General features: G+C 42.3%; 2 protein-coding genes across 11 annotated transcripts in view; one reads left to right on the forward strand and one right to left on the reverse strand.

Moving 5' to 3' along the window:
- Positions 1-2,799: 2,799 nt before the first annotated feature.
- LOC116432174 (uncharacterized) lies at positions 2,800-13,841 on the reverse strand. Of its 6 annotated transcripts, none has more exons than XM_031988666.2 (5): positions 13,445-13,836; positions 12,770-12,920; positions 12,535-12,605; positions 7,438-7,831; positions 2,800-6,990 (listed from the first exon to the last, which is right to left on the reverse strand). In XM_031988666.2, the coding sequence occupies exons 4-5, from the start codon at positions 7,812-7,814 to the stop codon at positions 5,352-5,354; spliced, it is 2,016 nt and encodes a 671-aa protein (XP_031844526.1). In that variant the 5' UTR covers positions 7,815-7,831; positions 12,535-12,605; positions 12,770-12,920; positions 13,445-13,836; the 3' UTR covers positions 2,800-5,351. The 6 variants fall into 6 exon arrangements, with proteins under 6 accessions (XP_031844526.1, XP_076228426.1, XP_031844523.1 ...); XM_076372311.1 differs by lacking the exon at positions 13,445-13,836 and adding an exon at positions 13,094-13,244; XM_031988663.2 differs by lacking the exon at positions 12,770-12,920.
- Positions 13,278-15,612, forward strand: part of LOC116432175 (uncharacterized) — a 65,030-nt gene continuing 62,695 nt past the window's right edge. For 2 of the 5 annotated variants that reach the window (XM_031988670.2, XM_031988669.2), the window contains exons 1-3: positions 13,278-13,590; positions 13,837-13,976; positions 14,101-14,209. Coding sequence is in view for 1 of the 5 variants with exons in the window: in XM_031988669.2 (XP_031844529.1) it covers positions 14,182-14,209 (28 nt within the window). In the remaining 4 variants the exon portion in view is untranslated. Of the gene's footprint in view, positions 13,591-13,836; positions 13,977-14,100; positions 14,210-14,282; positions 14,840-15,612 lie in introns of those variants that run through there. The other 3 variants (XR_004236074.2, XR_012999741.1, XM_031988671.2) reach the window with 3 other exon arrangements.

A 15,612-nucleotide genomic window follows, 5' to 3' on the forward strand; every position in this document is an offset into this window, starting at 1 on the left:
CAACACAACGTCGTCGGGACCGTCGGCGACGTCGCGCGCGAGCGCCGTCGGGCCTGTGCGAGCGGAGATTATGTAACGACACCATGAACTTTTGTATCGCCGCGCCGATGCAGCTGCGCTCCTCTTTCGGCCAATCCGCGCCGCGTCGAACGGTGTAAATGCGGTCATCGAGGGCCGACGATTCAACCGATAATTCGCGGATTAATCGAATGGGAATGCCGGGGAACGAACGCTGCGGACCGGTGGGACGAAGTTTCGGTGGGTTTGGGTTGGGTGGATTTGAGTTCGGGGGATTCTGGGTGAATCGGGGAAGGGATTGATTCGCATGGGTTTTATTGGGTCATTTATTGATATTCATCGAGTGGGAATGATGGGGAATTAATTGGGAGAATGAAGGTTTAACACTTTTTCTGTTTCGCAGTTATTGGTATCTTCGAAGTGTTGAATATTCGAGAGGATTTTGAAAATAGTTTCACTTGAATACTATGGTGAATGTCTGATGAAACCGAAAATAATCTATTGTTAGAGTTTTTATAGAGACTACACTTCATGAATTGGGAGAATGAAGGTTTAACACTTCTTCTGTTTCGCAATTATTGGTATATTCGAAGCATTGAATATTCGAGAGGATTTTGAAAATAGCTTAGCTTGAATACTATGGTGAATGTCTGATGAAACCGAAAATAATCTATTGTTACAGTTTTTATAGAGATTACGTTTCAATCGTATCAAATGCTCGGTTCTAGTGTTAGAAAAAGGGTAGGTCTGGGTTAGGTAGCTTGAGTTCCGATGATTCTGGGAGGTGAATGATTGAGAGTCGATTATCGCAGAGGGAATGGATTGGGATGGTTTTTATTGAATATTCGATTGATCGAATGGGAATGATAGGGAACCAGGAGACTGCTGAAGGATCAGTAGAAATTTGGTTGGGTCTGGGTTAGGTTGCTTGAATTATGGTGGTTCTGGGAGGTGAATCATTGGAGAGGGAATAGATTAGGATAGTTTTTATTGAATATTTAATTAATCGAATGGGAATAATAGGGAACCAGAAAACTGCTGAAGGATCAGCAGTGAGAGAAACGAAATTTGGTTGAGTGTGAGTTAGGTAGCTTGAGTTTCGATGATTCCGGAAATTGAATCATTGCAGAGAGAATGGATTAGGATAATTTTTATTGAATGTTTGATTAATCGAATGCTAGGGAACTGAAAAACTGTGGATCGATCAGTAGAGGAACGAAATTTCGTTAGGTAGCTTGAGTTCCGATGATTCTGGGAGTTGAATGATTGAATATTTGATTAATCGAATGCTAGGGAACTGGAAGACTGGATCGATCAGTAGAGGAACGAAATTTTGGGTTTGGGTTAGGTAGCTCGAGTTTCAATGATTCTGAGAGTTGAAAGATCGACAGCGTATTATCGGAAAAGCAATGGATTAAGATAGTTTCCATCAAATATGCATCTTGATTAGGTCTCGCCAAGCGATCGTTGTACAATGATTGAATTCGTCAATTGAATATTGAACCAAAAAGACCAATCATACGAGGCAAAGAATGAAACTCGTATTACATCGAAGCTAAGCACCGAATCTTCCTCGAATTCTCAACGCGAATAAAAGGCCGTTCGCCCCTACCGAGCTTTTAAAAATATTCTGGTCTAGAATAGATTCGGGAAAAACGCTAGGCGGATTGGAACATGTATAAAGCAACCTGGAGAAAGCGGTCGCCGACATCTTTGTTTTTTTTTTTCAAACCCGTTGCGCTAAAGTTTCATTGAATATTCAAGTGCCGTAATCTCAGTCTCATGTTTCCTCTTCCCAGACATGTAAACACCTAGATACGTTTGCGGTTAATACTGCGGCAAAGATCACTATCTGATCGAGCAAATAATCTATACAGCGTGCAAATATGCTGATCTATCGTGGAATATAAATTTTTCATTAGAAATTTCTTTATCCATAAACGCGATATCGCGTAGCAATCATAGAACTTTGAGTTTTCGCGTCTAGCTTCCGTTTTTCGTCCATCGGTGTCGTAATTCGCTGAACCTGATAATATCCCATTGATTCAGCTGTACTCGGGTTACTGTACAACGGGACGTATCGCTCTTCGGATAATCTGCCAGATAGAAATGGAAAAAGATACGTTTAATTAAATTCAATTCGCCTTCCTTATCGTCGCACTGAAGCGTTCGCATGCTCGATATAACATCAATAAAGATATCAAACGATGAATCTAACGTTAGGATAAAACACTGGAACGCTGATAATGCTTCTCAACCCATCGCCGCGCACTGTTCACTTTAAAATCGTGCCCACAGACGCGGTTCTCGTTTAATTGTTTGTTTTCACATGTTCCGGTCATAAAGAACTGTTACGTCAGTTTTGAAGAATAAACAAATGCATTAGTACTGTCCACCGCCAGGTTTATGGAACATGTCAATAACGTACGTCGGATTGTATATCATTTGATGAATCTACATTGATTCTGACCGATGCAATTGCACTTAATTGTCCATTTGTAGAATTCTTATTTCCAAGACTTAACTGCGGAGCATTTGATACGATCGATATACCTATATAAAAATCGTAACAGATTTCCTCATCAGAAGTTCATTGTAGTATTCAAACGAAACTTCCAAGATCATCTCAAACATTGAATGCTTTTAAAATATCAATAACCGATAAACAAAAAATCGAAATTTTCACTGATACGACAGTTCCAATGTCGAATGAATTTTTCTAGAAGCAACGTGAACTATAATCATCCATAAACCCATTGTGAACTTCAAAAGGTAAACGTGTACCAAGAAGAACGACTCCTTTATTAAACAGTCTTGTACATTTCATGAACATAGCGACATTGTATTGTATGGCTGATTTTACTCGCTTCGATCTCGGTAGAAAACCGTCGAATCACGAACGACCATCAATCGCGACAGATTTCGAATATTCAAGGTCGTACGTTGGTTCGCGCAGAAATTCATTGAGAACGATGCGAGTATCGATTATGGCACAATTCGACGATCGTAACGAAAAATTCTGTTATACGGTAGACATGGAGGATCGCGTTCAATAACTCTCATAATGGGAACGACGACCTTGGACAGCTGAAATCTCTGCTCGTCGTTCGATTTTCCCACCGTCAGACGGATTTAGAAACAGAATCGTGCTCACGAGGCTGATCTTTCTGTAAATACGAGATCAGAAGCGAACGTGAGTTCTATGCTTTCCCGGAAGCTCTTCGGAATAAAAGACTTCGCCGAATTCGATTGCTTAATTGTTTCCGTACGATTGTTTCGATATGTTCTATAAATGCATCGTCGCCGCAGTCGATCGACTGCGGTGCTATTTGCGGGATTGACAGACGATTCAGGCACTTCGCGAATACCTTAGCTGTATTTCCTGTACGGGCGACGTCGGCGAACATGCACTGGTTAATTGGGGACCGGCTTTCGAAATATAATTAAGCTATCGAAGAGAAGAAGGCGTTTCTTGGCGCATCTTGGTAATTGGAAAAGAATAATATACTGTGATGAAAGTCTCGAAAGCTTCTATGAAAAAGATGTAGGATATCGTTCAACGAATCAACATTGTTTTCGTTAGTTTTCAACTGTCTCTGGTTTCGCAGGGAATTCTAGAAACAAAACTTCCGCCACGATACAGCGATAGCCAATGGAATAACGTGAATACATTAGAACGATAGGACTTGATAAATTACGTAATAAAGGATAACGAGTAAACGATAATTATAGGTTTGATTAACATTTGCGATGCTTTAATTGACTCCAAAGACGTGTTAGGCATTCGGTTACCATACAAATCGATCGAATCGATATTAAACGAACTAGACTAACATTGAAGTTAAACCTTGGTCTCAGGCGAGCACTCGAGCTTTTAAAATTCACGATACACCTGATGACACTCGCAGCTTCGCGCGACGCACGTATACATGGTGTCATACAAATAAATCGCCAATTGCGCGTATCGTGTAAATTGTAATTTCCTTTAAATAAATTAATCCAATAAACTATTCGAAACAAAAAAAGGAATAAAAGGTACATATTCCATAAGTGTCAAGAAAATAACGTTTAAACTACAAAAAGAAAAACGATCGACCTTTGTGTTTAAATTCAACTCGAGTTCTTTATCGCGAGTTTAATTCGATATAAAACGAGGGGTTAATCACGCCGGTGCCTACGTAAGTCAGTGACTCCGCGCTCGTCAGCGTACCGTTCGCGTTCCGAACAGCGAAGCTTCAACTTCCGCGAACTTCGCAGCTTCGCCGTGGATCCGAGAAGTTCCGGCCGGCGAGGCGTCACCGGCGAAACTTTATCTTACCCTCGCAGCCTCGCTGCACACTTTTCATCGTCAATTACAATTTTCGCGCCTCCGTTTCCAGCGCTATTGTACGCTCGAATTAAAGTTCAAGGACCATGCCAAGTGAAATGGACCAATGGGAGCACGATCGCGTGACAAATTTAATCGCCGTTAATGTTTGCATCGAACCCATCCTCCGAATGACGTTCCTCCGTTCCATTCTTTAAATCTGTATTCCTCGGCGACGAACGTTCGATAAAGTCAACGTCGACAGACGAAAAGAAACCCAACAGATGAAAAATCAATCAATTAATTAACAGAAAAAGGAAACTACGTTCTGATCTCTTTGACTAATAACATCGTTTGTTCGCGAGTTAGTCGGTCCGCGAAGGGTTAACGCTCGAGATGCGAGACATCGTCAGGTATTTTCACATACGACTAGCAACACGTTCAGCTCGCGAACCGATCGTGACAGCATCAGCTCTTCAAAGCTCACGATAAATGAAATTCGAACATCCTCCATTAATGACGCGTCGACGAAACATGAAATTTGTTCGTTGGTCGATCTGTCTACCGACAGATAGATTGCTAACGTCACAAGGACGTCGCGCCTTAAATTACATACAAATCGTTCCTCGACGAGCTTACAAAAGGTATTTCAACATCCCGACATGGTCTGCGTGGCTACTACCGATGCACCTTAACCTTACGTCTACAAAAATAAAGTCGCACGGGGCTGGAAGTATAGTATGCACCTCGTGGGAAGCGTCCGATCGATTTCCGTGCGAACTTTCTTAGCGTGAATCGAGCGTCCGGATACGTAGAATATAGCAATATACAGTCACGCTAACAAAGTTTACAGAGAAGTCCTTCGGACGTTCTGTGCCGAGGGTTCTTATCGCTAATAAATACAAGAATAATAGTAGCGAGCGCACGTCGCCATTGTTTCCGTCGCACAGGTACGTTAGAGCTCGGACTTGTCTCCTCGCTTCTCGTGAGTGGTGTACGGAGTGGGATGTTGAAATTTCTTCTTATATCATGAGCTGCGACCGCAGCTCGACTCGCGCATGTATTTCGCCCAGGTGCGGGTCGGCGACAGGTCTCCCTTCCTGAGCCTGCGCTGATCGCCGCTCGCCTGGTCCACGAAGTTGCGATAGGTCTCCTCGTCGTAGGTGCAGGTCAGGCTCTTCCGGAGCTTCGCGGCGCCGGTCTCGAAACTGGCCGGCTGGCTGCCCACCAGCACGTGGAGGTCGTTCTTGACCTGCACCGCCCAGTCCCACATCTCCGCCACCGAGCAGTTGCACACGAACGGATTGCCCAGCAGGTTCACCGACCGCAGGCGCGGATTCCACTTGAGCAGCTTCGGACTGACGTTGCTGAGATTATTATCGCTGAGGTCCAGGTGCTCCAGACCATGCAGCTCTTTCAAACAAGCCAGATTCTCTGGGCCAGAAATGTTATTGCCGGACAGATTCAGCTGAGTGATGTGCTTGGTGTCCGCGAATAGGTTCTGGTTCAGGTGCACCAGGTTGCAGTTGCTGAGGTCGACGATCTCGAGATTGGACAGCTGACTGGGAAGCAACGAGCCGTCTTCGGGAACCTCCAGAGGGTTACCGCTGAGCCTCAGCTCGATTATGTCCGTCTTCTCGCGGTCTCCGAAGACTTTCGGGTCAATGGGAGTCTTGAGGTCGCAGTTGTTCAGCTCGAGGCTCTCTAAGCGGGTCAGGTTAGCGAACAGAGCCTCCTCCAGAGTGTGCAGCTTGTTCCCGGAGAGGACTAGCTTCTTGAGTGAAGTCATGTGGGCGAAGGTGTTATTGCCGACGTAGCCGAGGTTGCAGTAGGACATGTCTAGGTACTCCAGAGACTCCAAGGGGTTCAGGAGGCTGACGAACGCGTCCGAGAGAGGGTTGTACGAGATGTCGAGCTCCTCTAGGTGCTCGAACACGTCGAAAGCGTTCGGCAGACGCCGCAAGCTGCAGTTGCTCAAGGACAGCTTGTGAAGCTTTGGCAAATGCCGCAGAACGGCGGTCAGGTCGGCCGCGAACATGGGGTTGCCGCTCAGGTTCAACACGCGCAGCTTGCTGGCGTTTCTAAAGGCCTCTTCGGACAGGCGGTCCTGCAGGTTGCAGTTGGAGAGGTCCAGCGACTGCAGGCTGTGCAGGTTGTGGCCGAGAGTGTTGCCTACGTCCAGGTGCCACAGCTCGTTGTAAGCGAGGTTCAACTGTCGCAGATAGAGGTTCCTCGCGAAAGCGTCGCCCGGTAGATTGGTGATCCCTGTCTTGTGGATGTCCAGGTGTTCCAAGCGGATCAGAGGAGCCAGCACGTTGGTCCAGCTCAGAGCGCGCAGGTCGTTGTCTGCCATCTCCAGCTCGCGAAGATTCTCCAAATTCGAGAACGCTTCCGGCGATATGTGAGTTAAGTTACAGGAATTCAACTTGAGGTACTCTAAGTTGATGAGATGGTCGAACGGGCCTGGCTCTATCCTGCTCAGCGGGTTATGAGACAGGTCGAGCCTGTTCAGGTTGGTTGTATTGTGGAAGAATCGCGTGTTCAACCTGCGTATGCCGCACGAGTTCAGGTCCAGGTGCAGGAGAGTCCGACAATTCAGAAGAGGACCCTTCACCTCGTCCAGGGGGTTGTTCTGAAGCTCTAGTGTGATGAGACCTGGACTATCGCTGTTGAAGGATGGAATCAGTTATATGGTATCATGTGACAAACACGCGTGAGTAGTAATTAACCCTTTGCACTTGGAAGTTTTTCACTGGAAACATTTAACATTCTTTCACAAGATAAAGACGATATTCCTTGAAACTAACTATTTTATAAATATATTATAATATATATTATATTAATAATAATATATATATTATAATATAATATATAATTTAATATAATATATAATATAATATAGTATATAATATATAACATAATACATAATATATTATAATATATAATATATTTTATAACATAATTTAAACTATTTTATTACAGTATTTCATGTATCGACGCACTATACAAAGTTCTACATCAAGCATCAGTTTCACCTCGTCAGATCAATTGCTGACCGAGAGTCACCTCCCAAGTGCAAAGTCTCAAAGATCGTCTCACCGATGAACTCTCACCTGAACGCTTCGGCATCGACATGAGTGATCGCGTTCCACGAGAAGTCCACCTCGAGCAAGTACGCCAATCCGGCGAACGACTCGCGCTTGAGCTCGGTCAGCCGATTGTGCGCCATCTGCAGACGCCTGATCTTGATGTCATTCGGGAACGGGCCGACCTGCGCGATGTTGTTACCATTCATATCGAGGACGTAGACATTGGGGCTGAGCTCGTCGTAGGGGATGTTCGTCAGATTGCTCTCGGAGCAATCGGTCACCCAGTTGATGCGGAAGTAATGACAGTGGCAGTCGACGGGGCATTCTTGCTCCACCAGTTCGCCATTGTAGGCGAACGTCGACGCCATAAGACCGGCTACCAACAGCAGTAGCCTCACCATCTTGGCGAACGTGATATCTGCAAGAAAGAACCGTCATTAACTCCTTAATCCTTCACGTTCCCTTAATCAAGAGAAACGAAAACAGAACCCACAAATACATTCGTTCACGGAGTGATCATTATATCGCCGCGATATACAAATTACAGGTGAATAGCAAATATACTCGAGCGAAAGAGGGAAATACCGGTGCACTGGTTTACATCCAGCCGCAGCCGCAACGCTCATTGTAGTGCATTGCCAACAAGATAACCGTCGAGTACTAATGGTTTAAAGCAAGTGGAGCAATTGTCAGTTAGAAACGGGACTTCGCAATTGACGGTCGGTAATTCGAAGCAACAATGCACGGCGCCACGGGTCGTTTACCCAGAATCCTCGATACCTCCCGTAAAGCACCCTTCAATACTCCGCCCTTCCGTCGAGTACAATGGAGTACCAAAAGGAACCGGGACTTGAAAAGTCTCGTTCGATGTAACCGGCATTACCGTTCGATCTGTCTTCAACCTCTCGTTATCCAATTCTCCGACCGCGAAATTTCATTCTAACGAAGCCGCGTCGTGAACGGCTAACGGGCAATCGCGTCCCATCGGAATCAAGTTCGCCGGAATTCAATATCGTCCAATGGCAAAAACATTCGTACGGAATAGATTATTCACGCGTTCTCCTGCCCTTCCCCCTCCACTGGCCCACCCCGGTCCTCGTCGCCGCTCCGCAACCCTGCCAGCCCACTCTACCGACCACTACGATCAGTCCACTGATCAAACACGCGCGGCTAATGGAAGTAATTTGTACGCATTAAATTCCGCGGGCAATCATCTTCATTACAAGGGATGAATAACATTCGAGCAAGTTTTCATGTCGGCCAGCATTGGTCGACGTGCGAAAGAAACAGCGTCGCTTACAGTGGCGGCCCGTGGATTGTGTTACTGGGGTGCTGCTCCGGAAAATTTGGAGATTCTGTTTTCACCCTTTAAGGACGAATGAAGACACTAACGAGATCAAAGTCTCGTGTTTCTGATAATAAGTTGAGAACAAATGATTTTATTACTGAAACAGCAAGGGAGCAGTGAATTGTTTCCTGTTTGTCTATTGTTTAAGCATTCGATGCGTAATTCGGCAGGATCTGCCTTAATTTTCGTATATTTTAAATAATCTTCGAATGTCGTCGTTTTGGTGATATCAAGCTTTCAAATTTAACTTTCTTTCGCGAAAGGTTTTCAATACTTTGAAAAATCCTTGTTCGTAAAGGGTTGAAATGTTTGTATCTTTTTTATAAATTGGGGTGGCTACTGATGTTAACATTAAAACTACGGAGCACTTATAGTGATTCTTGACAATTTCTTTATAGAAACTGCAAACGTGGATTTATTAAAATTCGAATGGCTTTAAATTTTAGATTATATTAGTACTATTTTTGCAGCTCATTAAAATTTGTATTATCCATATGCAATTGGATAGTACGAATTGCATTATTATTATTATTATTGCACGTTGACCTAATTGAATATCACCGCATTATTATTTAGATAATAATTTGATTTTGTTGAGGGTCACCGGTGACCAGTAGCATTCAGCGTGTAAATACCAAATTTTATAATTTTACTTCATCAAATTAACTAGTAACTCTCAAGTGCAAAGATTTAAATGTTATAAAATTTGATATTATAATAAAACGAGATATTATATTTGATTGAAAATTATAAAATTTCATATTATAATTTTCCTACATCAAATCAACTAGTAATTAAGAATCACCTCTCAATTACATAGGTTTAAATATTATAATATCAAATTTTATAATTTTCCTACATCAAATCAACTACTAAAATTCACCTCTGAACTACAAACTCTCAAATATTATAACATCAAATTTTCTAATTTTCCTCCATCAAATCAACCACAAACTAAGAGTCACCTCCAAGCACAAAGCCTTAAACATCATCAACAATAACAAATGTAAATTGTTTCGCAGTTCCACACCTACACGCGATCCGCCGGCAACTTCTAACCAGACATTACTCGAAACTCAAACGGCAAGGCTCCCAACAGAACGTTACTCGTACCATGCTCCGCTGCCCTCCAGAGCTGTACAGTTCGCCCACGGCTTGGACCATTACCATCCCCGCTGAAAGACGGGCTGGGTGGGCGCATAAGCGGGGTGAAGCCGTATTTTCCTCCCTTTTCAATTCCCGTTTGTATTTCTCGCTGTCGCCCCGCCTTTGGCGCCACAAATCTCTCCACGGTTTTTCGAGTTCCCCTGAATACCGAACCCAACGCGAACGCGGCGACGGTGCGTGCGGGGGGGGATCCCAGTCATTTGCATTCAGACACCCGGCTTCGAGACATTCATACTTTTTGCAAATATCGGCTTCTTTATATGCGGCAGCTTCACGGCTACTCGAGCATCGGGCGTCGAAGAAGACACGCCACCCGAGCGGAATTCATGGCAAATCCCCGGGAGTCTTTTCGTTAGCCGAAGCGATTCGGTTCTTCCTTCCACCGATACTCGGCCCCCCCGTGCATCCCCCTCCGACCGACGCCGTCCGAGAGAGTTTATTCCACGTCCCGCCGATTCCACTGAGTTGCTCTTTTCTTTTCGCCGCCGGGATTCTTTTATCCGGATAAATCCGATGACGCGACTGATTTCTCGTGCCGCGGGTTATTAAGACGTTCTACGCCACGTGCGCCATATTGGTATCGTATCGGTCACCGAACCGATTTCTGTGAGAAAATATATGCGACCCCTTGCTCTGTGATTTAGTTCGTCGACGCGACTTTGTTGGCGAGCATTCGTTGGAGAAAGAGAAGTTTTATGGTCATTCTGTGTTTCCTTCTGTATTACTCTACGTGAAAATTGTTTTTTTCAAGATAGACACGTTTTAGCATTGCGGACGAATGTCGGCATTTTGCTGGGATCGAACTTCCATGTTTGGAATACCCAGTTGTGAACAAATGATTTAACTGTTCGAACAGCAAGAAATCAGTACACGGTTTCCTTGTTGTCTATGATTTAAGCATTCAGTGTTTAATTTAGCAGAATCTGCAAAGGTTTTGTATACTTTCAACAATCTTCGTCCGCAAAAGGTTAAATAAGTATATAATATAATACAATAATATATATAATATAATATAATAATATGGAGTGTATTTATTTGTAGATATTATGGTATTTTTATTATTTATTAATTTTTTATTAAACCTAGGGCCTAGGATGTAATTGATAATGGAAGAATATTTAATTTGAAGTCGAGGCAATCGAACAATGTTTATGTTTGTCACATTCTATTTAAAATAGAATTCGAGTCTCGTTATTGTAAGGCGAGGGGTTAAGGGGCATTACGGATGGTATGCGTTACAAAGCAGCGAGAAGACAAAGGAACAATGTGAAAATATATAAAAGTTACCAAAAACTTGAATATAAGTTATTTTATGGAAAGAATCAATATAATTCATACGCAAAATATAACCGGAATTTCCGTGGCGGGGACCTGTTAACCCTTTGCACTTGAAAATTTTTTATTAAAAATACTGAATATTTTTAGACGAGATGTAAGCGACATTCTGCGTAACTAATCAATAAGGAAACATACATGAATGAATAAACAAAGCTATTTTGGTTCAATACTTTGCATATATATAATTATTGCACACATATATATGTGTACAAATTAAAAGAAATAAAAAAGTAATTTATATATATAATATATTTTAATATTATATTTTAAAATTATGTTTTACATATACAAAACTTTATTGTTTTGCAATATATAAATCAAGTGGTGACTGAGAGTCACCTCTCGAGTGCAAGGGGTTAAAAATGAAGCAGTTACGGTTTTAATTTCTTCGCAGCAGCCACAATCATGTAAACAATATAGCTACGTTTTGAACTTATGCAAACCATGCTTTGTAATTTCCATTACACTTCGCGGGATAAAATATTCTATATTGCTACGAAGTCCTTGGCTTTTTTTGTTGTTATAAAATCAGTCGAATAGATTTATAGTGTTTAGGAATGAATTGAAATTTATGGTGATCCTTGTAAGTGGTTGTTTATTACGATTTATAGCATATGGTGATCGTATTATACGAGTGACGATTATAAATCATTCGTGATATAATGTGATTATCGAATGGATCGATAGTGCATCGATAATCGGAGAAATAATAACAAAAGAAACGACACAAGGGAAATGAATCAGTACAGTGAGTCAATACTACGCTCTGAATCACTGAACTGTCAAAGCAACTATTTCCAACCTTCCTGTTTTCTCGATGAATAAATTAGCAACGACACTCCTCTAACCAATAACAAAATTAATTAACACACTCCCTTACATACTACCACAAAAATCACAAAAAAATATAATTCCTACAATCCTCACGATTTCGAACCAATTTTTCCAACCTAATCAATTCGACAAATATTCAACAAATATAAACACTTGACAAAAAGAATCCAACAAAATATACTACACTAAAGGTAACCAGTAATCACTTGAAAATAATTACTCAAAAATAAAACGAACATGCACATATCAAGTACAACAATTATTCAAAAGAATTTCACGAAATGATCATTCGGGGGTAACTTACATACGCAGGGACGTACGATCGAATCGAATCGTGAAAAAAACGTCTCGCAGCGATCGATTGTAATCGAGAGTGACACTTATATTGTCGCATTCGTGATCGTTCGGAAGATAGAAAAGCACATGTTACGTACCGGAAAGGTGTACCCTTCCTTCCGCTCTGGTGAAGTTAAATCGCAAGCGTTCCGTGGATTCGGTCGTGGCACTGGGCAAAGATAGATTGAACTGTGAGTTTACTGGGACCCGGTTAAGTTAAACCGTGTCTGTCTGACCGAGGTCAGGGTAAAGGCTACTGACGCGCACTCTCGTTCTTTCTGCGTCGCATTAGTCTCGCTACGCGCGGCGTCTTCCACGGGGTGTTATATTTACCTCCCTCCTTTCCTCGTCGCGCGCTATCACGCACACGTATTCACGAGTATTTTGGAGCTGTGTGTGCCATTCACGCGGGCTTGATCGACGGTAAAAAAGAAATTGGCAGACGTCGAGACCGTCCTATAGACTGTATCCTAACCTCGTCATCCTTTTCGAAAAAACAATGAAATAAAATCCAATGAAATTTATCACACATTAATAATTAATGAATTCATCTGCTAATTTTCTTATTCGGTAGAAACGTCTCACTGAATTTCATTGTTACGACGAAAAAGGGTACAACAAACTGAGAAATATACACGCATGCGCACACAAACTAACCCTTTCAAAGCCGCGTCGTATTCGTGTTATTCGCTGTGGGATTCGATGGACACCGTGATAGGTTTGTTAAAATGATTTTCTATCACTTCCACGGCGAGAGATTTTTAATGGGAGATTTATTCGTATTTAAATCTGATCGAGACTGCCTCCGTTAGACGGTAGGAAATATCTTAAAATAACTAACGCGTCGCGGTCGTATTGCACATGACACGAGGAACGTTGCATATTCAATGACCGCTGAAAAAATCAATTAATCGATTTGTCGTGTTTATTTTGCACTCGGTGAACTCTGTCACGTGAGCGTGCATACGCGTATCCGTGCAGAAATAAAACAATCTTTTTTTACTGTACCTATTATCTGTCCTGCTGATCACTGTTTCCTACGGTTGTTCGCGCGAGTAACACTTTTAACATCGAATATCCAAGAGTTAACGATCACACTGAACTGGACACTGGTGACATAACACGCGCATGCGTCCTATCAGTTTCATCGAACGGTAATTTTGGAAATAATTTGATTCCAGTCACACGGTTCAGAAACCACGTTCAACGTATATAACACACAATTAAATATATACATGTATATACACATATATACGACGATTTGCTTTCTTTATCATCGACAATTCTATCTCGAAATTTAATCTATCCCGAGATAACGCGTAACGCGAATTCCAGACGGCAATGAGCCAACGCTTTTCTTCGTTTATAAGAATTCTACATGCACACGTATATGTTTCAAGGTGTACGACTTAGGTTAGGACCAAACCGAGAGATGGGGCGACCAATTGTATCATTCGAATGCCGGCTACGCAGTACGCATAGGAAATATTCTCACACGTGCGAAACCTCGCAATCGTGCCAGCCGGACTGACGAATAAATGTACGAACAATACGCAAATTATAAAGAAAAATGAGAGATAAACCTCGAATCACAGTGATTCGTTTATCTCTACTCGGGAGCAGCCCGTTTGTCTATGAATCTAGCATGGTAATTATGTTAATAGGTTATTTTTGCGGCGATCGGCGTAACACAGTGAACCTGCGTGCACCGTTGGACGGCCGGCGGAGGACAATGGGAAATCGATATGGCTTGGATATGGTACGTGTCACTCGGTGAGTCTGAAAGCGTTTGTTCACGTAGTCGACGCGTGATTGAGTGATGAGTGCAGCACGTCGGATTCTGAAGAATCGTATTCGGCAGAATTGGAAGCGGAGGTCAGGCATTACGCCAGGCATTGCGAAACCTCAGGGAATAGGGATCTCATGATCTTGACTAGGAACAACGACCTGCCAACCCCACGCTCCGTGTCTCTGCGGCCGGACGGCGGAGCGAGAGAGAAGGCGCGTGCATCGATTAACTTTGCAATTGACATTAGGTTTCCCGATAACGTAGCTTTGAATTATCGCCTGAGATTAATTTCCCGCTTTAGACCACGGTCACGGTGTCTTCCTTTTTTCAAGCTGAGACGAGAGAAGCTGGAAGCACGATAAATGCGTCACACGACTGTTAGTTGTTTCCTGGCCTCGTGGCTTTGTGAAACCGGAAGTGCCACCTGTAAGGCGAGGCGTTAACACGTTGCGTGGATTATTTTCAGATAACTGAATTGTGCAAAAAAACTCAGATATGTTATTATGTAATATATTTTAAATAGATAATTCCAAATTTTATATTTCTTTCAATGCTGTAATTAGCGAAGTTGCAAGTGTCTATATAAAGAGATTTCTTTACCGGTACGCAATCTGTTAAACTATCAGATGGGTTGAGATGATTCCTGATTTTTTCTGAGACAATTACTGAAAAAGTGAGAAATCTTGAAGGAAGTTGATTTAATAATATATTGAAATATAAGCTAATGAAATGTGAATGAACACAGAAGTTTCATAAAGAAATTTATAAAAACATAAGTGCTTGGTAGCAATGAAGGAAATGAAGGCTTTTATTATTTCTATTAATGTTTTTATCGACGATTAATGTCAATGTTAATTTATCATACAATCACAATTACTATATAACGTTAATTTACTATTATAGATACATTCGTGGAACACGAACAGCTAGAAGCATTCGACCAGTTAGAATCATTGAATGAACAAACCGGCTGTACGTAACAGTGATGTAACACGGGGATTTATCGGAGCACATGTTTTCCTAAGCGTCCCGCACATTTCTTTTTCCGTTTGCCCGAGGATTACACGTAACGCACAGTTTACTTCTCCGGCGAGTGTCATGCTGTTTATTCATGACGGATGAACGCAATTATCAGGGTGTAAGGTCGCACCATTGACGTCTTGTTAGCATGCAGGGAATAATAAAAATTCGAGCATCGGCGTTTCCTATAGAGATAATAGAGCACGCGTCGATAGGACGTTACGAAAATTTATGAATACGTAATACTGCAGAATCCGATATTCCATAAATTAATATCCCGTATATTCATTAATAATGAACTCGATTATACCCCGTATAATTTCTCTATCGGTGTAATTACACGGTCTCGGGAGGATATTAATCCGGT

The sequence above is a fragment of the Nomia melanderi genome, chromosome 11 (assembly GCF_051020985.1).
Source record: "Nomia melanderi isolate GNS246 chromosome 11, iyNomMela1, whole genome shotgun sequence".
Classification (NCBI taxonomy): Eukaryota; Metazoa; Arthropoda; class Insecta; order Hymenoptera; family Halictidae; genus Nomia; species Nomia melanderi.